The sequence below is a fragment of the Neolamprologus multifasciatus genome, chromosome 9 (genome assembly GCF_963576455.1).
Source record: "Neolamprologus multifasciatus chromosome 9, fNeoMul1.2, whole genome shotgun sequence".
In the NCBI taxonomy this organism is placed as follows: Eukaryota; Metazoa; Chordata; class Actinopteri; order Cichliformes; family Cichlidae; genus Neolamprologus; species Neolamprologus multifasciatus.
This window is the reverse complement of record NC_140447.1, coordinates 5499566-5527539: the sequence shown is the minus strand read 5'-3', so window position 1 is coordinate 5527539 and position 27974 is coordinate 5499566. Positions and strand designations below refer to the sequence as shown.

The window sequence follows — 27974 nt, the reverse complement described above, 5'->3', positions numbered from 1 at the left end:
AAGACATGTTTAATAGCCTAAACATGATGAAAAATATTGACAGTGTTATTAAACGTTTAGCCCAAAAGTCTGACGCACTTGTCTTTGCATGCACTCGTGTTCCTGTCAGCAGCGTGTGCTCACGTACTTTGTACTGTTGTTAAATGCTAAACATGAGCTGCTTATGCTGTGGCATGTAGCCGGGCTCTCCCTCTTCAAAATGGCATCGCGTTAGTTGTTGTGACTCCCAGTTGTTGTGACTATGGCTTTGTTTTTCCAGCTGTGTGCTTGTGCATGTGTGTATGTGTGTGTGGCCCAGCTGTTGCTCATGTTGAGCTGACCTAAATCTGTAAACACAGTGACATTATGGGACATGTCTTCATTATAAGAAACAGCCAGTGATGTTCTGGCTGTTTGTGAGCTCGCCCTATCTCATTGGCTAAGCTGGGTTGGGCCTGCTGAGAACTTGAATGATGGACCACCTGGGAAACACCACCAGGTGTTTTAAGCTTGGCTCTGGCTTGTGCAATGGAGCAGGTCATCTACTAATCAGAAGGTTGGTGGTTTGATCCCTGGCAGTCTGTATGGGTAAGATACTCAACCTGAGTTGCTCTCTGATGCGTCCACTGGAGTATGAATGTGGGTGACTGTTAGAAGAAAAAAGCATAGAAAGAAAGTGCTTGTGTGAATGAGGCAAGTGCTCAGGTAGAGCAGAAAGGAGATAAGAACGACTCCGGGGTAATTTAGTATTTATTGTTGCTTTTGGACTTGTTGGTTGTCAACAGAATTTTTTCTCTTAAAGTATCATGAAGAAATTCAAGAGCTACACAGAGAAGAAAAAATTTCAAAGACGTTAAAAAACTAGTGGGACGTGTTGGAATTGTACTCAAAGATTACAAGAAAGAGAAACTCTGCTTCTGCACAGGAGGCACCTTTAACCCTCACATAATAATAATAATAATAATACATTTTATTTGAAAGCACCTTTCAGAACACTCAAGGTCGCTGTACACAGTAGAATAAAAGCAAGAAGTTTACAGAATCATAAAAGCATGAGACATAAACAAATAAAATAGGAGAGGTTATGTGGGATAAGCTATTGAACGCTGTGTTCATTTGGTGTTAAACAATTTCAAAAACAACCATTAAGACTCACCATAAAAACTATAATAATTGATACATTATCACTACTTGTGTTAGATCTTTGTATCAACTTATGTTCTTGTGAACTTTACAGTTTCTGCAGGTCTCATTAAACTGAGCTTGGATTATTTTCACTCTAAGAAGGATCAGTTGATCAGTTGAAACAGTAAACTGATCATCAGAGACCACTGTGGCTGAAAGGTTGCATGAAGTCACAGTCGCAGTCACATAAAGTAACACCTGCGTTACTTTTACACCTACTGTGTAAAGAGTAAATTATCCCCAGACCATACTGCCTTCTGACACAGCTTGTGACTAAGAGCATAGGAGAGGAAGGAACTGTCCATTGAGACCTCCAGTCAGTCTCCAGAACCACAAACCTCTCTTGGTTCTTTCACCAACACTATCAGTGGGTTTCCCAGTATAAACCTACATGTTCCAAGCGTAACATGTCCTGGCATCACATGTTGCAAAACCTTTATGCCACATTTACACTGCTTGCTTGACTGTTTGAAAGGGCAGGGTCCCCTAAAGCAACCAGACCGAACCAACTGAACTCATCACAGCCATTTTTGTCTTGTTGACCACGACCTGGTCTTGTATCTGTCAAAGCAAATCACCCATAACAACATGAACATTTTCTGGAGTGACACGATGGCCTGAAAAATTTGTCCGAGTGGACTCTGCATCCCATAAACTGCTGGTAGAGTCATTTCTGGATCTGTACTCACCACTCGTGCATGCGTTGATGTCTTTCTTACTTACCTCCTCCCAATCATCAAATCAGCTGTTTCCCCTTCAACTTGGTCAAGTTTACCAGTATGGCTTTGACTGATGACTGAGTCCAGAACAGTTCAAAGCAGGATGTGATGTCATCAATCCTGATGACAGTGTCAGTTGAAAGCCTACCTTCATTCTCGGGTGGGGAAGAGTTCCCATTCTTTCACTTGAATGTGAGATCAACCTCTTCATCACTGGATTCCTCCTCATCAATCCTTTCTTGGTGGGGTCAGATTATATTCCGTGTCAACTTCAGCTTCTAAAACTTCCTCATCTAATCCATCCTCACTGTCATCAAATATGAGAGCCGCACTGACCTGCCATGATGTTGCCACAGCGAGTGTGAGCAAGGCCCCGTAAAAGCATCATACAGCAAAGCTATGAGAAAAGTTCAATGTTGACACAATGTTGCAATTATCTGTGAGAGCTGCCAACACAGGAGCTGTTCCTGTGGAGGAGAAACAAAGTGTTTGTATGTGTGAATATGAGTGTGCACATGCTTGTGTTTGCCTGTATGACCATCTGACAGATGGGGATGCACCTGAACTCTGTTATTTACACTAATTATTGTCTGTCCATGTCTTTCTTCTTATTGTACGTTGTATGAACATTAAACAGGAAAAGGTTTGCATAGACAGAAACAAGAAAGAAGGCAACTGGAAAAGACGAAAACACAAAGAACAAAGCCAAAACATGTATATGTTTGTATGTCATGTTTGTTGGCTACGAGGATAATAACCACAGTAATAACACCATCACCATCACTATTACTAACTAACATTTAATTCAATTCAATTTTCAATTCAGTTTTATTTATATAGCGCCAAACCACAACAACGGTCGCCTCAAGCTGCTTTATACTGTAAGGTCGACCCTACAATAATAGATACAGAGCAAAACCCAACAATCATATGACCCCCTATGAACAGCACTTTGGCGACAGTGGGAAGGAAAAACTCCCTTTTAACAGGAAGTTGAGGTGTGTCATCTGACACAGATGCTGAGAAATCAGCAAGAGGGAAAAAAAAGAAGAAAAAAGGGAGAAAGGATAAAAAAATGAATTAAAATAAGTTAACACTAATCAATACATTAAAAAGGAATTCCAGGTTGGGGCCGAGGTATTTATTTGTTTAACTAAAACATATTGTAGTATTCAAAACATGTGGACATGTGCATGGTTTCAGCCTACAGTGAAGCACAGTGATGCAGGGATTCTGGATAATCTCTCAGTCACAGCATGTAACTATAGGACTGGGTGACACACCCATGTGGTGTGAAAGTCGTTGCCTGAGCTCCCTGAAGTGCACTGTGAACGAGTGGCTACCCAAAGCCATTTGAAACATTTCCTTTGACGTGGGTCCTGTGGATTGTTTCATAAAGTGTAAATAGTAGGTGTGCATTTTTGGTCACAATGTTACTGCACATTTCTGTCCAGAGGTCAGCGCTGGAAGAGTACTCCAGGTCCCCATTTGTATGATGATATGTAACACATGGTAGATACATCAATATTGGAAAATTGTAGTGTGGAGGGGTGAGTGATTTTCATGGTCTCTTCAGTTAATCTGGAGGGAAGTAGTGGATTATTTGTTATGGTAATCCTGGATTTATTATAGATTGGACATCTTGTTTGCATTCCACCAGGCCGTCAGAGTTACACTAATTGTAATGTGGTTTGTTTTAGTGCAGAAATGTAGGAAAGAGAGACTAAAGCTGAAAAATGGTTGAGGTCAGTTTTTCATACAGCACCAAATCACAACAACGGTCGCCTCAAGGCGCGTTGTATTGTAAGAGCCAACAATAATACAAGGGGAGTTGGTTTTGTGCTATATTTACCTGGGTGAAGTGCACAGTGTTTTATCTGAGCGTCCAAAAGCCAGTCTGTGTAGGTTGAAGTGTCCAGTTAACTGTATCAAACTCCTCTTTTGCATCTAATGCTAGTATGATTATTATGGTATGGTGTTTAGAGGTAAGTTATGATTAATCTGTCATTTCAGGTTTTCATGAAACTGGTTTGATCTGGATGTATTCATGTTTGGGTAACGTTTTCTTTTTAGTAGCTAGAGCTTTAGTGATTATTTTAATGTCTGTGTTTATTAACCCTTTAAAGCCGGTCGGAGCGGCACGCTCTGTTTTGCTATTTTTGCTGTTTAACTATTTTTAAATCCCGGTAGCTCTGCAACCACGTGAGCTAGCGCAATAATTTATTTTGCATATGAAACCGGAGGAGTTGTACTTACATCTTATGCCATCAGCTTGTCCTCGGCCACAGTTTCCTTCCACATATAGCTTTGCAAACACTGCATAAAAAGCACTTGCAGCAACAAAAACATAATATTCCAGAAACACGCTTTGCCGATCCGATCAGCTGTTTGTAACACTTCCTAGGTTGGAATAGACGTCAGTGCGAACTATCGCATGTCCGCCATTACCTGCCCGAAACCGAAGTGACATCATTTTCGTGGAAATGTAGTTTTTACCATCAGGGCCTCATGAGCCTATACTGGTGTTTTTAAAAGTTACGTTTGACTTTCTGACTTTCTGTGTCGTTTCTGGGATGCTTAGGACTCATATTGCACTGCTGGAAATAGTTTATTTTGATGCACATGCTGCTTTTTTGCAAATTTGCATTATAATATTTATTTTTGTTTTCCTGCAGTGTATAAAAATTGGTGTATTTCAAAAATAAAACTATGAAAACACTCAAAATAAATTTCCTGTGGTGGGAAACTATTTTGTGCAACTTTTTTGTATCTACAGTTTTGAGGGATAAGCCTCTTAAATTCTCTAATTAGAAATATATGTTAAAAAAACAAAAACGATTTTCAATTTTTTGTAGTTTATTGCACTTTTTTGCAATTTATGTCATTACTATGCACTTAATGCAGATATATTATTAAAATTTGGGCTATGTTGTTGTATTGATGTATAGCAACTTGAAATGCTCCCAAAAATGGCTCCACAGCAAGTAAACATATAATATAAGCTCTGACGGACTTGGTTCTATGGTGGTAGAGAGCGATATGTTGGTTAGTTTTTAGTTGGAGAGTCATAATATCGCTTGGTATTATTTGTGTCATTACTTTGTGGGATCATGACAACATGATTTGGCAGAAGTGTTTATAAAATTGTGATCCATTGTGATTTCATATTTGGCATTCACTAAGTGCTTTGTGGAGTTCATCTATAGTAATAGGTTCATCTAACATGTCTGCTTGCTTTTTGGAAAGTCTGGGTCAATCTATGTTTTCATTGAAGGTTTTCTACTTTGGGTTGTGGTCAGAAGAGTATAGCTGGCTATAAAAGGTTTTAAATATATTAATAATATTGAAAGTCTTTTGAAAAATCTCATTCCCTAAGTATGATTGAGTGGATTGTTGTAAGGGAGTTGCTGAGGCAGAGAAAGCAACGCGTGAGAGGGATTGATGGAAAAATAAGTCTCTGGATGAAGGGTTGTTTTTCCTCCAGCTGTCATTGAGACCAGAATGATTCATATATTGATTTATGATATCTGTGGAACACCAAAGTCTTAAGCTACCAGGCGAGTGTGACCGGTCCAGTGTGGGACTGATAACTGTATTGAAGTGTCCAGATGGGTCATTATTTCGACTGGCATGAATGTTTTATTTTCCTAACCTTCCACCTGGATCAAAATGACTGAAGTACGTTACTCCCACAGAGTAGTGTTCTGGAGTGGAAATTGAGTCTTACTAATTTAGAAGATCATCATTTAGCCTGGAGAAATAGTTTTCTGCTTTATAATAAAAAAAAGCTCTCTGTGAAGCCAGACAATGTCCTAATATTCTCACTGATTGAAGAAAATAAGAACAACCCCAGGTTTCTCTTCAGCACTGTAGCCAGGCTGACAAACAGTCAGAGCTCTTTTGAGCCAACCATCCCTTTAACGTTAACTAGTAATGACTTCATGAACTCCTTCACAAATAAAATGTTTATCATTAGAGAAAAAATCACCAATAATCATCCCACAGATGTAATATTATCTACAGCTACTCTTAGTACCATTGATGTTAAGTTAGACTCTTTTTCTCCAATTGATCTTTCTGAGTTAACTTCAATAATTACTTCCTCCAAACCATCAACGTGTCTTTTAGACCCCATTCCTACAAAACTGCTCAAAGAAGTCCTGCCATTAATTAATTCTTCAATCTTAAATATGATCAACCTATCTCTAATAATCGGCTATGTACCACAGGTCTTCAAGGTGGCTGTAGTTAAACCTTTACTCAAAAAGCCATCTCTAGACCCAGCAGTCTTAGCTAATTATAGGCCAATCTCCAACCTTCCTTTCATATCAAAAATCCTTGAAAGAGTAGTTGTCAAACAGCTAACAGATCATCTGCAGAGGAATGGTTTATTTGAAGAGTTTCAGTCAGGTTTCAGAGCTCATCACAGCACAGAAACAGCTTTAGTGAAGGTTACAAATGATCTTCTTATGGCCTCTGACAGTGGACTCATCTCTGTGCTTGTCCTGCTAGACCTCAGTGCAGCGTTCGATACTGTCGACCATAATATCCTATTAGAGCGATTAGAACATGCTGTAGGTATTACAGGTACTGTGCTGCAGTGGTTTGTATCATATCTATCTAATAGACTCCAATTTGTGCATGCAAATGGAGAGTCCTCTTTACACACTGAGGTTAATTATGGAGCTCCACAGGGTTCAGTGCTAGGACCAATTCTGTTTACATTATACATGCTTCCCCTAGGCAGCATCATTAGAAGACATAGCATACATTTCACTGCTATGCAGATGACACCCAGCTCTATTTGTCCATGAAGCCAGATAAGAGTCCGTTTTGACCAGGATATGTCCTTCAGTGCACATGTTAAACAAACATATTAGACTTTCTGCTACTTAAGTAATATCTCTAAAATGAAAAATCCCACAGAGCCTTCAGTTGATTGCTGTCGCAAATTGCTGCAGGAAGACATTAGAAAGAGAGAGCATATTTCAGGAGAAATTGGCTCCTCCTCCTTGGCTCCCTGTTAAATCCAGAATAGAGTTGATTCTGGAAACCCTTCCAGTTTGGATTATGGAGACAGACATCCTCTCCACTTTTAAATTAGGCTTAAAACTTTTCTTTGTGATAAAGCATATAGTTGGATTAGGTGACTCTGGATCCTCCCTCAGCTATGCTTCATGTACAGGGTGGGCCATTTCTATGGATACACCGTAATAACATGGGAATGGTTGGTGATATTAAAGTCCTGTTTGTGGCACATTAGTATATGTGAGGGGGCAAACTCATCAAGATGGGTGGTGACCATGGTGGCCATTTAGAAGTCGGACATCTTGGATACAACTTTGGTTTTTTCAATAGGAAGAGGGTCATGTGACACATCAAACTTATTGGTAATTTCACAAGAAAAACAATGGTGTGCTTGGTTTCAACGTGACTTTATTCTTTCATGAGTTATTTACAAGCTCTTTGTTCACAGCCATTGACATGTCGAAGAGGTTAACACGAGAGGAGTGGATCGAAATTGTGTTGATATCTGGTGAACGCAGTAACCGGGTCATTGCAGCAGATTTCAATGCAACGAGACCACCCATCTCCCATGCTACAGTCAGCAAACTGCTTGCCAAGTTTCGTGAAACTGGTTCAGTGTTGGATTTGCCAAAATGTGGAGTCAAGAAAACTGTCACTAATGAAGAAACATCAGTGGCTGTCCTAGCTTCATTTAGCAAGAGCCCACAGCGTAGCACTCGCCGCATGTCACTGGAGAGTGGCATTAGTCAAACATCCCTTCGGTGGATATTAGCTACTCACAAATGGCGCCCTTACAAACTCCAGCTACTGCAGCATCTCAGCGAGGATGACCCAGATCGGCACAGAATTTGCAGAATGGGCAAAACAAAAATTGGAACAGGACCCCCAGTTCACGCAGAAGATTTTGTTCAGTGATGAGGCAAACCTTTATGTGAACGGTGAAGTTAACAAACAAAACCACCGCTATTGGTCTGACACTAACCCACATTGGATGGATCCCTCCAAGACTGCTGGAACAACAAAAGTGATGGTTTGGTGTGGTATATGGGGTACAACGATAGTGGGTCCATTCTTCATCAATGGAAACCTCAAGGCCACTGGGCCCCCAAGGTCTCCCGATATGACCCCCTTAGACTTTTATCTTTGGGGTCATCTGAAGGCAATTGTCTATGGTGTGAAGATACGAGATGTGCAGCACCTGAAACTACGGATACTGGATGCCTGTGCTGGCATTTCTCGTGGGTGTTGCTATCAGTGTGTGAAGAGTGGGAGAAGAGGGTTGCATTGACAACCCAACACAATGGGCAGCACATTGATCACATTTTATAAGTGGTCAGAAACTTGTAAATAACTCATGAAAGAATAGAGTTACGTTGAAACCAAGCACACCATTGTTTTTCTTGTGACATTACCAATAAGTTTGATGTGTCACATGACCCTCTTCCTATTGAAAAAACAAAGTTGTATCCAAGATGGCCGACTTCTAAATGGCCACCGTGGTCACCACCCATCTTGAGGAGTTTGCCCCCTCACATATACTAATGTGCCACAAACAGGACTTTAATATCACCAACCATTCCCATGTTATTATGGTGTATCCATATAAATGGCCCACCCTGTAGATTGGATGTTGATTATACCCTACTGTGAATTCCTATTGCCAGTATTTGGCCCTACCTCATATTGGCACATAGATGTCTCCAGATTTATGCTGGACGCATCTATCCATCTAAGTTTGGTGGGCTGCCATGACTACGTCCTTTCGATGAAAACTCAAAAGCTTCGAAATTTAATGTCACCAAGGTCTTTAAATTGTACTCACTGAAGATCACGTTGATCTAATTAAATCCTTAGGAGGTGTTTGTGCCTGAAATTAGTGAAAAATGCTGCTAAAATTACACATTAAATTCAAAATGACTGACTTCCTGTTGGATTTAGAATATGGTTGACATAGACAATGTATAATAATATAATAATACATTTTATTTATAGGCACCTTTCAGACCCTCAGGGTCACCTTACAATAACACGAGAACAATAACAGCAATAAAATATAATAAACATGGCAAAACAAAACTTAGACATAAGGTTAAAAAAAAGTAAAAGTAAAAAAGTATCTTTGAGTTACAGCAGTTTAGTCTTTAATGGCGAAATATCTAAAGTTGTCTCCAGGGATAACGTCCTTTGGCGAAACCTCACAGTTGAAGGTTTTGTATGTGAATAGAGGAATTTTGATATTTCTCCCTGGAAAGTAGCGGGAGAATATGAGAATATAATTGCTCCTCCTATTTTCTTCATACTTCATTCATACTCTTGCCGTGGTGTTTCAGATCAACTGGATGCTTTTCATGGATCAACTTTTAGGATAAACTGTCAGTAAGGAAATAAAAAGCAAAGCTTTTGTATTTAAGAAGTAAAGCGAAGACCAGTTATTCAACATCAGTCAACATGATTAACATGTGCAAATTAAAGCAGCAACATCTAGAGATTTATTGGCATTAAATGGTCAGCATAGTCAAAAATGACTCAGAGCTTCCGTGGACGCCAAAGTAATGCTATCCACAGACCAAAGGATGATTTAGCTCATAGTAAGTGTTTGTACTATAGTTGCTAGGACAGAGCTCTGTGCTCCCAGTTTTCTTTTCTTTGTGACTCCTTAAATCTCAAGTTAGCATGTGTACTGCAGCTTTGAGATTTTTTTCACTTGTGTCGAGGGTCGATTCAAAAAAGATGTTCATTTACCTGTTACTACCACACACCAAATCCGGTCGTTGGTACTTCCTGGCTTGTTTAGCCACTAGGTAACAAAAGCTCAACACTGCCCCCTAGCATCCTGGAGCACTTCTGTTGTCTTTTGTACGTAATTTGAAGTTTGTACGTGCTTTGTCTCTAGGCGCCACCGTAAATATACTTTTATTTATTCACTCCACATAAAATGTAATAAATAAATCATATAATACTAAAACCAACTATTCACATTTCAACTTTTAACTATTTAAATTTTCAGCTTTTTCCTTTTAAACAAATTTAAAGTGAAACAACACAAAACATTGCAAACCACAACACAATTAAATATAAATTGAAATATAAAAACAAAAAGAAGATGCATATTCTCTGTCATATGGACCTGCATGAATAAACTTTCTGAATCCTTTATCATCTGCAACTGAAAATAGTTGTGTATGATTACTATACCTTTCTAATGTGACGTTGTTGTCCCTGACTCTCTCTCTCTCTCCCTCCCGCTCTGTTCCTGTGCTACTGAGTGTAGCTACCGCCCCTCCCCCCTCTGCCCAGCGTAAAGCACAAGGCTCGCGTGTGAGTGAAGTCGTTCACGTCAAAGATCCGGCTCTAAGAGCCGCTTCGTTCGTGACCGGCACATCACTACCACAGACACAAAGCCCTGACCTAAACCTTACGTTTCTTCTATATCTGATGCCTAACCCTAAACCACTTTGACCTGTTTTCTTCTTGTACCTACCCTGTGCTTTGCTACCCCAATGAAAATAAAATCTCAGAAAATGCCAGAAAAGAGGTTGTGTGTAAACAAGTCTTTGTCCAATCTTTGCACTCATTCTCCTCTTTTGTGTTCCTGTGAGTTAAAATAATGCCAGGTGGTTACAGTGTGGCACACTGTAGCATCCAAGCACACACTGGCAACGGTTCTCATCCATGAGCAAGCGAGGGGAAGGGGAAAGGATGTCTGAAAGCATCCATCACAAAAATGGGAGGCATGGTGCTTTCTGGGAAATAGGTCACCATTAAAACAGCCATTTAGCCTGAGGTGTTTTTGTGCACTACTTATTCTGAAGTTATCTTAGAGAAGGATGAGGGGACAGTGGACACGAACAGATAAATGCATCAGTGTTCTTAGTTTTATTCATTTGTTACCTATTCTCTTATTATTACTCATTACAGTAGAATGTGACATAGATGATGTAAACAGCATATATTCAGTAGCTATTTTAACCGAGTCTTACTTTTCTCCATGAGATCTGGAGATTTTGTTGCTGATTAAATGAATCAGTGTCTCCAAAAGTATCTGCTATGGCTAATCACCATTGATGTAGTTATAGCTATAGTATAGCGATATAAACTTAAATTGTCTGTTATTTAATATGTTATTTTTCTGTTATGTTATTTTTCTGTTTTTTGGACTTATGCCAGACGGATGGACAAAGAATGATAAATATCTGTTTAATATTTTACTGGCAGCAGGCAAAGAAAACCATCACAAAAAAATCACTTTCTTCTGAGAGCCCAACTATGAACATGGACATCACGATGGACATTTACATGATCGAGAAAATGACAGCAGATGTGAACTATGATGAAAGAAATGGATGGACTACATAAAAACATGCAGGCCAGATTTTGATTTTGACTGTGTTAACTATTAGAAGACTAGAGGATATATTAGTTATATTAATGGAAACAAAAACTCACTACATGCCTTTTTTTGTATTTTTATTTTGTTTTTTTCTTCTTTCATTCCTTTTGTATGGATATTTTGTTTAAAAACAGGAAAAAGGAAAAATACATGTAGTAACAAATTGCTGAAGTTGATGATATTGTACAGTGATTCCTAAATGTCAATTAAAAAAAGTTACTTTGAACTGGTGTGTTGAGTTAGTAAAACTTTGTTAAACTCTATTTTCTAAGTACACAAAGACACTAGTTTTTGTGTACTGTAGTGTTTTTTATCACATGCCATATTCAGTTGCTCGCTTTTCATTTTACACTTTTAATCATGTAATAGTTCATGTCCAGGTTTTACAGGGTGTTCTGTGGCTCTGCTCATTAAAAAATAACTGATTTTAATTTGCCCATTTCCCTCTGTGGATAGCTCTGTATGTCTGCACAGCTGCTATTTTAGTTTTTAGTTCTGCCCAATTGTAAATAGATACGCTCTATGTGTTTTCCTCCATTGTTTCCAACTGTTCAACTTTAAATTAATCTTGGGAAAAGGAACTAAATCAGGTGATGAGCAAAGATTTTGTTGTTTTGGCCAAAAATCTCCTTTCTTTTTAATACACCGTGTGGTGGTAAATGCTATAGTTCAAGTGTTTTGCACTTGTGTTTCTGTGCAACTCTACACTGACATCTGCTCTGTGGTGGTTTTGGTGCACCACCCCAATAAACTTACAAAAGTGAGAAGGATGCTCCTGGTCATACTCCTGAACTAATGTGTCATCGTCCACTGACATCAGCTGATGACTGCTGTCTGTTTACTGTTCCCCTTGGTACAAAAGACAAATGTTTATATTCATGTGATCAAGCAGGACTTTTACAGAGTGATAAAAATACCCAAGCTTTAAAAAGATGTATTCAATGAATTCATTTTTACTTTTTCACTTTTATGAAGGTTAAAACGGTAAAATTCAAATTTGATTTGAGAGAAATGAGCCAATGAGTCAGTAAGCCTGACTTTCCAAGCATCTCTGGCAGGAGGGTCCCCTATCCCCCACAAGACATTCAATATCTGCTCTGGGTTCCTGGCTGGCTGAGGCCGATCCCTGCACCCGTTCCAGCTCCTCGGGTGGAGACAGCGGTTTCCCAGCATTTGCTGGTGCCCAAGGTCAGACCAGCTGTGACCCAGCCTCCTCAAACACCTGTACCTACTCCTCGCATGGGAGTGGCTGGTTTCCGGTCTGCTCTGCCACCTATGCCAGTCCCCGAGGTGAGGCCCACCAAGACACAGCTGACCTCCGCACCTATATCTACTCCTCGGGTGGGAGTGTCCTGCAGGTGCCTGCACCCATTCCTATTCTGGAGGGTCGGCCGAGCCCATCCAGCATCCTGCTGCATCGCCTGCAGCTTCACCACCTCCTGCTCCACCACCTGTGGCTTCCACGCCGTCGCCTGCTGCACTACCACATACTTGCCTACTGCTGCCATGGCGCCATCTGGTCCAGCTCCAGCGCCCGTGTCTGGTCCTGCCTCGTATGGTCATGTCCAGCGCGCCTGACACGCCAAGCCACCAGAGGATTTCTGTGCACGTTTACACCACCATCGACCGCCTGCCAAGCCGCCTGAGGGTTGTTGTTGTCCACGTCCAGTGCGGCCTGCTCGTCCACATCCACGTCCAGCGCGGCCTGCTCGTCCACATCCTGCTGGTCCACATCCTGCTGGTCCATGTCCAGCACACCGTCGCTGGCCACTTCCAGGCTGTCAGCTGAGGAACCTATCTGTCATGGGTGGCCACCAGAACAGTGTAATCGCCGACTCTTTCCACGCGGCCAAGCTCCAGACCTCTTTAGTTATGGACTCTTGTGCTGCTGACCTCCGGGTCGGTCCCCTGAACTGTCTTCATTTGTGTCAGCTGTTTCCCATGTGTTTCTGCCTCCCCTGATCACCTCCTGTGTGGTTGTTTTCATACGTTCCTTGTCAGGTCATCTGTTGTTTCTTGCCATGTTTCCAGGTTTCATGTCCAGGTTTGTTTAGGTTCATGTCAGGGTTCATGTTGTTTTTTAGTTCTCCCAGTTTAGGTTGTTGTTCCACGTTCTTTTGTGTCTGCATTTGGGTCTACTATTCTCAATTCATACAGTCCGACTACAGTCCGATACCGACTGTACACAGTCATACAGTCGGTACATATCAGCTGCCTCTGAAGTCCTACAGGCTACCCAGGCCTGATAGGACTCCTGGTGGCTCCCTTCACCTCTGGTGTCCATTTGGTTTGGGGGCTACCACCACGACAGGCACCAACCACCTTGCAGCCGCAGCTCAGTGCAGAGTCTTTGACAAGGCGCTGCTGAACATGTTCCTAGTCTGAATGCTGTTGAAGCTCTGCTGGAGGTGTGCATTGAACTGTCAGGCATTCTCAGTGTAGCCTCACTGTACGTTTAGGTGCACCAGGTCTGTACAGTATCCTCCCCCGCCACCTGATCCAACTCATCACCAGGTGGTGATCAGCTGACAGCTCTCTTCAATCGTATGTCCAGAGCATATGGTCGCAGATCTGATGATACAATTACAAAATCACCCTGTGTCCTGATGGACACCCTCATGTTCGAACATGGTGTTCGTTATGGACAAACTGTGGTTTGCCCAGAAGTCCAGTAACAGAACATCGCTCGGGTTCAGATCTGGGAAGCTGTTCCTCCGAGTCACGCCCCTCCAAGTCTCACGGTCGTTGCTCAGGTGAGCGTTGAAGTCTCCCAGTAGGACGACAGAGTCCCCAGGTGGAGCACCCTCAAGCACCCCACCCAGGGACTCCAAGAAGGTCGGGTACTCTGAACAGTCACCTTTTACCTCCAGGATAAGTGGGTGAAGATAGAGACTTCACCAAACTAGAAGAGGATGTTCTAGCAAAATGCTAAACTAGCCAAATCTCCACAACAGCTACCGATGGTGGACCATAGTAGATCACAACTGTAGCCTCTCTGCAGTGTAGAAACACTTCCTTCCAGCCTTACCTGAACGGTAAGGCTGGAAGGAAGTAGGAATCGACCACCTTCTCTACCTCCTGAGCCACACCCACCCAATGAAGGGCTCATAGGCTCTGTAATGAATCAGTAAACTGTGTCTGGGTCCCATCAATATGATTCTACACTGCAGCAAATTGCAGTTTTTTGTTTAATAAAAATGTCACAGGTCCATCAGTAATGTGTCTTATTTATTCCTTCATATTTTTAATATCAGCACTATTGTTTGATCTACATGTTGCATGACACCACCTGGTCTAGTTGTTGGACAACTAACACTCGAGTGGCTTTCAGTGGTCTTCTGCTGTGTGGATTTCACCTTTGGTTGCAACCTGCACAGTAATACAGACAGATTCCACCTCATAGATGCACCACCATCAGCTATCGTCACTCACCTCGCCATGTCAACTCAGAAAATTACCTGATTGGATAGTGTGAGGAGAGAAAAATAAGCCTAGTATTCCCTTCATCAGACCTAATTATTTTTGCATGATATTGAGATTTAGAGCATCCTTATACTGGGACACGTGTTCTTATGAACAACAAGACCAGTCTTTGTCACGGCGGGGTGCGCCGATAAGTTTAGTTTACAGGACCCAGAAGCAGACACTGACAGGCGGAGTTGCTGGCTGTGTGTGTGCGTGTGTGTGCGTGTGTGTGTGTGTGTGCGTGTGTGTGTGTGTGTGTGTGCGTGCGTGTGTGTGCGTGTGTGTGTGTGTGTGTGTGTGTGTGTGTGTGTGTGTGTGTGACAGAGAGAGAATCACAGTCAGTTTAACATCAGTGTGTTTGCGTCCTTGCACACTTTCTACTGTTCATGTGTGGCTGAAAGCACAAAGCCAGCACACAGCTCAGCCTGGCACTTCCTTGTACATACTGCACCTCCCCCTCCATCCTTTCTCCCTTTTATCCTGCCACTGCTTTGCTTCAGTTGGTCAAAGCATGGAAGTCTTTGTCAGAGTTTTGTTCACAGAGTTCAGATTCCCTTCATTTATGTGAAACAGCGAGGGACTGTGTAGACTTTGTTTTTGTTTGTTCTGTAAAGTTTATTACATTGTTATTTATTTATTTATTCACAGGGAACTTAATGTAGCTTGGTGTCCCCTTATTTAACTGTTATTCTCAAGGCTCTTCAGACCTAAGATTAAGGCTACAGTTGGGGTTCACATCCCCAGTAGTGAATTTCTACCTGTAAAGCACATAAAGAAAAATATCATAACAGAGTAAATGTAAGGTTGAAATGTATGTAAGGTACTTGTTTTTGATCTGCTAAAATATACACTAACCCCAAGTCTATGTGTAGACCCTGTTTTGTTCTTGTACAGCAAGTAAATAAGTATTCAACATGTCACCCGTTTTCTTGTAAATATGCTTGTATTTATTGTATTGCCTTGGGATATTGTGTCATACTGGACAAGACCTAAAACAAATTGATATTCCTGTGCACTCCAGTAAAATGGCCTGATAAAGTCCATGCTGATGCGCTCCAACGAGGCCTCTGTAAAAGGTAGTGGTCACAAAGACACTTTTGGAATTGCCACCTGGTTCACCAGTTTCACTTTGTCCATGTGGCCCCCTGCTGGTCAGGTGCAGTGTCTGCAGCTACAGCAGAGTAGAAAGTGTTAGTAGAGACAGTGGCCATTGGTCTGCCGTCCCTGGCCAGTGACCTGGAGCCTCCTACTTGTTTTTTTTTTCTTACCTGTTGACTGAACATGTTCCAATTGTAGTTATATAATGCATAGAGACTGCATTAGACCCTTTGATTATAACATATATAACGTTATACTAGGTTATCATTATGATCAGAAAAAGAAAAAAAGTGATGTGAAAAAGTGCTTTTCCCCTTCCTGATTTCCTATTTGTTGTGTTTGTCACACTTAAATGTTTCAGACCATCAAAATAAATTTAAATATTAGGCAAAAATAACACAAGTAAACACAAAATGCAATTTGTAAATGAGGGGTTTACTATTAAGGGACAAAAATCCAAACACATGGCCCTGCGTATAAAACAGTGGCCACACTTAGCAGCAACAACTGCACTCAAGAGTTTGTGATAACTGGCAATGAGTCTTTTACAGTGCTGGGGAGGAATTTTGTCTTTGCAAAATCATTGTAATTCAGCCCCATTGGAGCATTTTTGAGCATGAACTGCTTTTTTCAACTGTTCGCATCTCAATCAAAGTCAGGACTCCAAAGTCTTCATTTTCTTTTTCTTAAGCCATTCAGTTTTTAATGTTTAAGTTACTTGAAGACATTTCACCTCTCATCCGAGAAGCTTCTTCAGTTCTAAGGTCAAATGGTGGAGAGTCCCAGATTTAAACCTAGTGGGAGTTTCCCCCCACAGAGGGACAAAAGGACCCCCTGATGATCCTCTAATCGCCTGAGCCAAGGTGTGAAACTGGGTGTGGGTCCCAATCAGCCAGAGTTTCAGGTGAGCTCATTGTGAAACCTGGCCCCACCTTATCATGCGAATTCCTGAGGTCAGATGGCCCAGGATGTGAGTGGGCGTTAAGGCGTCTGGGGAGGGATCTCAAAACTGGATTATAGATGGCAGAGAGTTGGTGTCGTAAACCACCGCCTCTGTTCAAAGATGGTCGCTCACAGTGGACATAGATGCTTCTTTCACTCCTCTTCCACTTTTTGGGATTTCCTTACCCAGATGACTGAGCATGCATCAAGACTGAGACAGAATGTTTCTAATCTTAGAGATATTGTGCAAATGCAAGGTAGCGGTTATACTTTTTTGATTAATATGCACATTGACCCCCATACACCCACACCCCGAAAAAGCTGAAACATCTGAAATTAAATGTAAATATATGAATGATACTGCCTAAGGTAAGCACATATAATGTAAACAGGATTGTAAACAGCACAGAACCCTGTGGCACTCCATTATTGATTATTGGTAATGGTAGTGTGTGAGGCAGTCTCTTAGACAGTAATAAACGAAACCCCTAAAATCAGTAGCCTTAAAGTTAGGGCATGCACTAATATCTATAATTAAATTCTATGGTCAGCAGTATTGAACACTGCACTGAGATCTAGCCAGGGACGAGTCCACTGTGAGAGATCAGAAGAAGATTATTATTAAGATATTTTTACTCATATTTTTAAGACTATATGTGTTCTGTGATGAGCTCTGAAACCTGACTGAACTCTTCAAATTAACAATTTCTCTGAAGATGATCAGTTATCTGTTTCCAAATACTCTTCTTCCCCTTATCATGGTGGAGTTTCTCTGGGTATCCAAAGCGAGGGATACAGTCATGGAATATTTTATCAAATGCGGTTTTCCCATATTTATTCCTTGTTGGATACACCTGGGCAAAGCGTGTGAAGTGGTCTACAAGAACAAGAATGCACTCATACCCGTGACTTTGCTCTAGGTGTAGGTAGTCAATACAAAGCAACTTGAAAGGACTACTGGTACTGATAAGTCCGTAGGAGCTCGTTGGGGAAGATTGGGATGTTTCTGTTTGATACAGACACATCGTTTGTTTGCACAGTCCTTCTCTCATGTTTTTTTTTTTTACATTGTTTTGGGACTCTGGCTCTTGTCTGGTCACTGGTAGTCCCTCCCCAATGACCTGCTGTTGTTTCCCGGTCCTTGGACAGGAAAACCACAGCCTGGTGTCCCTCCTGACCACACTGGAAACAGGGGTTACTAGCAATCCTTTGGGTTATACATGGCCTGCATTTTCCTAGGTTTTCTCTGTCTTGTTGCTTAGCTTGGCTAAGCTCCTGAAATAGCTCTGCACTGCTCTTGTCTCTCAGGTGTGCTCTAAAGAACCATTTGAGCTCAGCTAACGTTGATCCAGGTTTGGCCATTAACATATCCTTGAATGTACCCGGTTTAATTATCTTTAAGACAGTATGGATTATCTCTAATTCTGTAAAATTCTCAGCTTCATCACGCTGTCTACACAGAGAGCTATAACTAACATCCGAATCTCAGTTACTTGACTGGTTACCATGCTGGGTCTATCTGCCTTTGCACTAACTACTGAGGGTGGTACAATAGAGTGTGTTTCTGCAACAAGCTCACAATCCTCATCTACAGTCAGGTCAGTGATGAAGTTGTTGACTACTAGCAGGCGAGACATGCCTTAGTCCTCCTGACTTGCCAGCCAGTTCAAAAAGTCCACAATGAAGTCATAGAGTTCCACCTCTGTTGCATTTTCTCCTGTTGGGTCATCTTCCACCTCATCCTCAATGGTGTCTGCAAGCTTGTACAATACCTCTGTTTTAGCAGTATTAATAAGCTCATGAAGCTTTCTCTGTATTCTTCATCGTAACTCTTGTAAAGCAGCCATTCTGGTATCCCAGATGGAGCAGGCGTAATGTCCAGGACATTAATCTTAGTTTATTGCTTGGTGATTAGCTACCGTCAGGAGGAGGCTCTAATCCCGGACGAGCCCCCACGATTGTTGTTGGCTGACCTGACAGGTGTCCAGGAGGGGTGCGATCCTAGATCCTGCTGCTCTGTATTAAAAGGGACAGCTATTTTTAAATTTACATGGTTAAAGTCTCTGCTAAGGAACCTTCTCTGCTGTAAGCTCATGGTGCTATGCAAATGACCAAGAGCAGAGTTAGCATGACAATCGAACTGTATTTGCACAGTAGTTATTAGGACCACAGTAACCTCCCTAAGAAAGTAAACAGGCCCACATTTAACAGTCTAAGTCCCAGGACTAGTAGTGTTGTAGTCACTGAGTTAGTACACCAGTTTGTATTGCCAGACGCACAGGCAGCCCCGCCTACTCTCACCAGAGTCACTAGTTTGACATTATACTGTGTAGCCTTCGAACCTATTTGCAGAGGTAGAGTAACGCTTAAGTCAATTCAATTCAATTCAATTTTATTTATATAGCGCCAAATCACAACAAATGTCGCCTCAAGGCGCTTCATAGATACAGAGAAAAACCCAACAATCATATGACCCCCTATGAGCAGCACTTTGGCGACAGTGGGAAGGAAAAACTCCCTTTTAACAGGAAGAAACCTCCGGCAGAACCAGGCTCAGGGAGGGGCGGGGCCATCTGCTGTGATTGGTTGGGGTGAGAGAAGGAAGACAGGATAAAGACATGCTGTGGAAGAGAGACAGAGGTTAATAACAGATATGATTCAATGCAGAGAGGTCTGTTAACACATAGTGAGTGAGAAAGGTGACTGGAAAGGAAAAACTCAATGCATCATGGGAATCCCCCGGCAGCCTACGTCTATTGCAGCATAACTAAGGGAGGATTCAGGGTCACCTGGTCCAGCCCTAACTATATGCTTTAGCAAAAAGGAAAGTTTTAAGCCTAATCTTAAAAGTAGAGATAGTGTCTGTCTCCCGAATCCAAACTGGAAGCTGGTTCTAATAAAAACAGTCATTTTACCATTTGCCAGAATAGAAGAGCCAAGTCTCTGTACTGAGGATACAGGTGTTCCTGACAGTTCTACACATGCTGCCCGTAGTCTCAGATCATCCACTGAAGGGATGAGGCGTTGGTGAGAAAAGTAGTTTTGATACAGGCCACAGTTCCACTGTTACTGGCTGTTACTGACCCTATTCCCAACTTTTTGTATAGGGTGTGATGGAGGTAGATGATATGTTGTGATAAAGAAAATATTGTGGTCATTTTATCAGCCAGCACCAGTTTCAGATCTAATGATTACAGTTATTTTAGGTTTGAGATTTTGTAATAGTAATGATGGATTATTTTCTACTTCCCTTAAAAGGCTGCCATGCCTCCCTATGGCCTCGTTTCAGGCAGCAAGGCCACAGAGAGGGCTGACTGTACAGCTACAATGTAGGTCACATGATTATTGAAGGTAGCTGAGGGGGATGTTGTTACAAACGTGCATATGTCCATGCACAGATGTGGAGGTTACCGAGGACACCAAAGCCTGCAATGTCCACCAGTGTCTGTACAATTAATCAGTGAATTGCTTATTACATTATTATTACAGTATTACTTATTAATTATTTATTATTGCAGCTGTAATTATCTGTAAATATCAGCATCGTGACTATTTAACAGGTTAAAAACATATACTTAGAAACCAGCTAAAACAGCAAACAATTAAAGAGAAAGTAAAAGATGTAAAAACAAGACGGAGCCCCGTTCACTCGACGGCACGCACATGGACATGCTGCCGGGCGCTGAAAGCAGTCATCTCACAGATTCTGTCACAAATATATGGCACTTTGTTCCAAACAAGTCAAGTGATTAATAAGGTCAGTAAACACTGCTGTAGGAGAGAACCACGAAACGTTGGCACTGTGCATTACTGGTGATCCATGTATGAGTTCCAAATAAATTACCAATCAAAGTGATCCCTGCTTACTCAAGAAGTCTGCTGCTTAGCATATCATGTTTAATACTCTGGTTCAAAAGGTTTGTATTGTGAAAGAGCAGTGTTGGGTAAGTTACTTTAAAATAGTAACTTAGTTACATTACTAGTTACTTCTATCAAAAGTAACTAGTTACTTCAAGTTACTCGTTACTTTCAAAGTAACTAGTTACTAGGGACGAGGCTAACCAGAACGCCGTTTACTCGAGTGTGACATTATCTCCAGGTCCGTGTTCCGATTTCCGAGGTCAGTCGAACGCAACACACGAAGTAACGAATAGCGAGTCTATCTAAATCCCAGTAATTATTAACGTGTTCCTGATTTTGGCATAATAACTAGTTACCGTGCTCGTTACCACAATAATAATGTAGTTACTGTAACGCGTTAGTCCCAACACTATGAAAGAGACACTCCAACAACGGGTGAGCCAGTAAGGGTCCAACCTGCAGCTTTAGTTAGTTACAGAGTTATGACAGGTAGGTGAGAACAAACAGTCAATAGTGTTCAACCTGGTGTTAATGAGCGACGATACAAACAGATACATGTTTTATATATTTTCTTTATTGTTTCTTGTTATTGTTCAGTCAAAGCATCACCATCATCATCATCATCATCATATGACCCCTCATTGTGAATGTAGGGAATAAACCACGCAGGAACCATCTGAACCCTGACAAACAACAAATAAAAAACACTTTAATAACACAATTTGTTAAATATGTTGCATGTGTTAACAGTAGTTTTACTACAGTTTACTTTAACACATGTAAACTGTATTCCAGGAATCACTGACAGAAAGTTGTAATAAAAATAATCATCTTTGTGTTTTCCCAAACCTTAGCTTTTCTCATTCTCGTGCTTGTTGTTCAGCTGCCATACTTCATCTGCATAGTGTCACACAAGCAGAGTGTGTTACTAAAACTGGACATTGCAAACTTTATGACAGCATCATTTCTAACAGAGTGTAACTTCAGAATGTGCAGAAGTCATTTCCACTTCATGGAATAATCTGACAGAACATGTGTGTTAGATTAGAACAGTTTCTCTGACTGCCCCAAATAAACCAAAGAGCCGCGTTCAGGAAAACTCTGAAATCCAAACATCAGTCTTTTTTTATCCTGGTGTAACTCTGAGAGCATGTGATGGTTTCAACAGAAGCAACAAAAACTAACAACCAAATAGGAAAACCTCAAACTTATGGAATTCAATCCTGTACCAAAATTCCAAGGACAACACTCCAGCTCCCACAAGACTCAGCCCACACAGCTGATTACACACCCATCAAGTTAACGCTGCTCTAATACACTTTAAATATATCGTAGATTGTTGGATTGAATGATGAACTGTTGACTGGAAATAGTTTTGGTGCAGGATGCACTGGGAAACGTCTGAAGGTTTTAGGATTTATTTTACATTTTCAAAACATAACTTTTAGTTTTTATATTTCAATGGATGATGAGGAACAAAAGAAATTAACGTGTTTATAGTGGAAACTAGATAAAAAAGGAGGGGAGGGGGTCTGTTAGCTAACAGTCAGCTGGCTGACCTGTGGCTGACCTGTGGCTGACCTGTGGCTGACCTCTGGTTTTCTGTATATACCCATTTATTGCACACAAGCCATCTGTTCCTCATTTCGATCTATATTTGGAGTAATCTGTCTTCTTATTCAGTAAAAGTAACTGAAATGTTATTTATTGAGCACCTTTCAATAAATATTACAAACTTTTTAAAAACCAAACTGCTTAAACATAAAGTTTTTAGCTTTTACCTGAGGCCACAGTTTTTAAGCTGTGTGGAGAGAGCGATGGTTTCCACAGCAACAATGAGCTCATTAAGTATCACAAATAAATCAATATTACATAATATTACCACTATACATTTTTAATACATAGTGGTAATATGCTCGACTTTGTATGTTGAAATGCTGAGAGCTGGAAGCACAGTTTGGATCCAAACAGTTTAAAGTGTAAGAAAGTCTTGATGCTATAGCAGCTTTAAAACGGTGATAAAGTGGGTGAGGAGGGAACAACGGGGTAGGTCAGGGGTCAGTGCACAGGTAGGTGATAAAGGTCAACTGGAAAGGCTCCAGTACAAGTAGCAGATCACTGTGACATGCACACCTCGAGCTAAAAGGTTTATTTACAGAGGAAAAGTCAGGTCAGGAAAGCCAGCTGACTGGAGCATCTATGGAGAGGTGGTGGCTGAGCCAGCGCAGACCAGCAGGGGGGCTAGATCCAGCTAAGACTGGTTCAGGAGGTGAGATGACACATTGGTGAAGAAGATGGTGGTCTGTGGACCGCCTGAAGAGCCGGTCGGTGAGCTGAAACAGACAGATGACCTCCAATGAACACTTTTACTACTAAATAGTACAGATAGTACGAGAGATCGTTTCAATCCAGGTCTGCTGCAGTGAAAGAAGTACTCTGATCTCTTTCTTCTTCTCATTCAATGATAATCTTTGGGGTAAAGAGGCGATCAGACAATCACTTCCTTGGAATCTTTAAATCAATGACCAGAAAATATTTAATGGCCAAAATGAAAATAAAATAGGAATTCCCAAAATACGGCCACACTATTTTTGGTACAGCAGTTCAGTACTCTGCCTTTTTATATGCATCACTGTAAGGCTAGCTAGTCACGCTAGCTCAGCTAAACTCACCAAGAAACAGTTCCAGCAGTTATTCCTGACACACACTTTCCCAAATCTCCTCTCTCTCTATATATATTATATATATATAAAGGTACATGAAAATGCTTTCTTAATCACTTATTTACACTTTATAAATGATCTGCTTTATAAATGATCTGCTTTTTAATCCAGAATAAACAATTATTTTCCAGATTTTCTCTTCCTCTCCTTGTCCAGCACTACTATGTCTGGTTTGTTAGCCATCCCACAGGATCTTAGCTCGGTCATTCATACCCCAGGACGTATCTGAGCTTATGACTTCCAGGCCATGCTCTGCACAAATGTTCCTGTATATTATGGTAGCAACCTGGTTATAGCATTCTATGCACTGCCTGCTAGCATCTTGCATCTACTGTTATGTACAGTAGAGGCATCATTATCCTTATATGGATAAGTGGCAGAGGATGGATGGATGGTGAGTGTATGACTTTAAAAAAGCCCTTCCCTTCCAGTTTGCTTTGCAGATGGATATTTTATCCCTCCTTTCTCTCCCTCCATGCTTCTGTTACTCAGACTGCAGGAGCTCTGTGCACATAAACAAAGGCCAGCTAATACCTGGAGCTCTCTATCTCTCTACTGCATCACCAGTCAGGGTGTCCTACACTGCCCCCATCAGAGCAACACCTGCAACGTCTCTTCTTGACGCTGGCAGTGATAGTGGTGTTGCATTATATAGCGTTACATAATGTGTATGATGCTGCTGTGATCCTAATAGAGAAGCAGCTTGGTGTGATAATAAGATAATAGATACCTGTCAGTGTCAGTGAGGAGCAAAGGTAGCAAAGAAAATCATTTTAATAACTAAATTCTGTAATGACTTTCTCCCCACTTTGAATGAGGAGTGTGTGGTGTGTGTGTGTGTGTGTGTTTGTTTGGACGGGTGGGGGTGGGGTAGAGGGGGGGAGAGCATCTTTCTTTATGGACATCTCTCTGTCTCCACAGTGACTTGTCACCAAGGAGACAGAGCTGTTGGCAAGGCAACCAAGGGTGACGCCTATGATGAGGTGTGACAGCACAAGTATTTTTAGCCCGTCAGCTAGGTGTTCACAAATGTGCGTTCAGACGCTTCAAAGGATGGATGGGAGGCAGGATGATGAGAAAGACAGCAGCTGGTTTAACTAAGAGCTGAATGCTGTGTGTGGTCAGTGGTTCTCATGTAGTGCTGATGTCACAGACCAGAATGACCACCAATCGTAGCAGGCCGTGGTTAAACATGACTAACTGGACCGATGAAGTATTATACTTACAGTAGTGAGGCCACAGCGCGTGAGTATCAGCAGGTATATGTTCACTCATTTCATTTCACTTTCTTTAATAATACTTTGAAGATTTAGATGAACAGATTAAAAAAGTCACGTGATGTTAACACTTGATATTTATTTAAACCCCAGATATAATTAAGAAATCAGGAAGGGGGCTAAATACCTTCCCGCAGCACTGCAGATATAGATCAGACGTGTGGTACTGATGTGGTACTTTATTTACTTTATTTACTTTATCTAGTTTAACCCTTTTTCAATTATTCAAAATATCACAGAAATTACAAAAGCAATCAAATCTGTGCATGAATGTTTAAAATCCCAAATTCTTTAGTTTCCAGTGATAGAGATGAAAAAGAGACTTTTGCTGTTATTAAACTGCTGTTCTTGGACATGAAACACTTTACAGGCTGATGTACATCAGAGTCCTGACACAGATGTAACTGTGTGTGGATTTAAGAAATCAAGATTTTTGGAACATTTTAGTGCCGTGCAGAACATTCAGTCATGTAAAGCAGTAAGTAGATTTACATTAGTTTAACAGAAGCAGTAACTCAGTGGAACATCAGGACAGTAAAAGGAAAAATCGGGGATCATGTTTGCTGCCCCAGGATGCAACAGTGATGTTTTATGTTAAGGAATCAAGTTCTGAAAAAGGAACTCTGAGAAAGAGACAGCAGACTTTTTGGAGACCTGATTTTAACTGACTGGGTTCCTTCATATTAGAAGTGAGGAATAAAGGTGAAGCCCAAATGTAAGTGAAGAAGAGTGTGAGGTTGTCAGGGTTTGCATTTCAGTAAGTAATGCAGGTATGTTTGTGCTGTGATGTAGAAACCTGTTACGTTGTGATGTAGTAACCTGTTACGTTGTGATGCAGTAATCTGTTACGTTGTGATGTAGTAACCTGTTACGTTGTGAAGTGTTTGGGAAAAGAAAGAGTGATTAGCGGATGAAATATCCCTGATTGCATCTTGTGAACAACAACAGCTGATTGTGCAGCCGGCGTGTTGGACTTACTGAGTATTCTGTGCGTGCATGGCTCTACACGAGTTGACAGACAGCTAAACATATGCAGGAGGCAATGAAAGCGCTGAATGACGACTCAGACATGGAAGTAAAGGATTGTTTACTGTTGTGTCTTCACTGGTGGACATTCTTCCAGAATCTGTGAAAGGACACAGCTCGTCCTTTCACAGGTGGATGTTGAAGGATTAAACAGAGTAATGGTACACCTCATTGTGAGTTCCTAATACTAAAATGGCTTCCTGTATTACCCTGCTCATGTGACCCTAAACATCCAACAGGAAGGATTGCGAGTAAAGCCACAGCACATTCACCTGACCGCAGTTTCCATGCGAACCACTAGGAGGTGCTAAAATACTCAACTCTCATTAACATTACACTGGGCTGCTTAACCTGTGACATGTCTGCCTGTCATCTGTGCATTATTAATCCCAGGCATCTGTACAGTTTTATATTTTAGTGTTTAGAAAACTGGCATAAAAATACAAAGATATACTTGGTTATAAATCTAATGTAATCAAATTACAAACACATGTGAAGATATCTGTTTCTTTTTCTGTCTTTTCCTGACTCAGCTGCAGTCGCTCCTGATGGCACATTGAAAAGTCAGCGTTTGGGGATGACCTGAGCAGTGAAGAGGACCTCCTCTATGATGAGTTTCGAGGATCTGGGCATCGTTATGGACACCCAGGAGGAGGCGGAGGAGAGCAACTTGCCATCAATGAGGTAAACAACATGGAACTGTAATCTCTAGCACCATCTTGTGACCACCGAGGTCAGAAGAATTATATATCTACTCTCAATTGATCCGTGTGAAAGATAGATGTCCTTGACCAAATGTAGTGTGGGGTTGATACCAAACTAAAAACAAAAAGAGTTCATCCTCGGCAGAGCACTACAGTTTGACATAAACCTGACCCTGGAGTAGTGAGAGTCAAAATGATAACCAAGTTAGCCTTTTCTGTTGATACAACATACCTCCTTTGGTTGGAAGCAGGGCTTAAACAATGGAAAAACACAAACTTTGTCCTAAAACCTCTCATGTTTAGCTGTTTTTTTGTAAAAAGATAACAATGTTAGCCTACAAAGACTTTTGCAGCTGATCAAACCCTCACACGTGCAATAAGACTGCTATATGTGCAATTCCTGTACAATTCTTCTTCTGACGGAGTTGTACTTTTGTATTTTCTTACTCAGTTGTATATAGCATTTGTATTTCTATTTTATTCTATTGTATATAGTATTTTATTTTATTTTAATGCATTCCAGTGTTTTCTAATTTCTGCTACATAACTTTGCACTTTTGCTGTAACGAAACAAATTTCCCACCTGTGGGACTAATAAAGGTCATTATCTTATCGTATCTTATCGTATCTTATCTTATCTTATCTCATCTTATCTTATCTTATCTTATCTCATCTTATCTCATCTTATCTCATCTTATTTCATCTTATCTTATCTCATCTATTTCATCTTATCTTATCTTATCTCATCTTATCTTATCTCATCTTATCATCTTATCTCATATCTTATCTCATCTTATCTCATCTTATTTCATCTTATCTTATCTCATCTTATCTTATCTCATCTTATCTCATATCTCATCTTATCTTATCTTATCTCATCTTATCATCATCATCTATCTTATCTTATCTCATCTTATCTCATCTCATCTTATCTTATCTTATCTCATCTTATCTCATCTTATTTCATCTTATCTTATCTCATCTTATCTTATCTCATCTTATCTCATCTTATCTCATCTTATCTCATCTTATCTTATCTTATCTTATCTCATCTCATCTTATCTCATCTTATCTTATCTTATCTCATCTTATCTCATCTCATCTTATCTTATCTTATCTTATCTTATCTTATCTCATCTTTTTTATCTATCTTATCTTATCTCATCTTATCTCATCTTATCTTATCTATCTCATCTCATCTCATCTCATCTCATTATCTCATCTTATCTTATCTTATCTTATCTTATCTTATCTTATCTTTTCTGCAGCTATAGGGCATATATGGTATCACTCTATCAAACAAGAAGACAGCCGCATGTAGCTATGATGATGTTTGCTAGTTCACCTTACATGCATTAATGTAATAACGTGGTTAGCCTACTCAACGTAAATTACACACGAACAACATTAAGCTACTCACGCAGAGAATAACGGCTGCTGCTGCATCATCATCCTCATCATTTCTGCTACACTGGCAGGGCTAGGGGCCAGGACTCTCCTCTTTGGGTTTTTGGGGGATGTTGCTAACTCCGGCTCCGATAACAGGCACCACACCCGCAGTAGATGTGCTCGGTGTG

At 40.9% G+C, this 27974-nt stretch overlaps 2 protein-coding genes across 2 annotated transcripts in view; both read left to right on the top strand.

Annotated features, from left to right (window-relative positions):
* LOC146510880 (rho guanine nucleotide exchange factor 4-like) overlaps positions 1-27974 on the top strand; it is a 59524-nt gene that overhangs the window by 1527 nt on the left and 30023 nt on the right. The window contains 2 exon segments of the mRNA XM_085172673.1: positions 26227-26244; positions 26247-26377. Coding sequence (XP_085028799.1) covers positions 26227-26244; positions 26247-26377 — 149 coding nt within the window.
* The window catches only part of LOC146510881 (metalloreductase STEAP2-like), a 116646-nt gene that overhangs the window by 61693 nt on the left and 26979 nt on the right, over positions 1-27974 (top strand).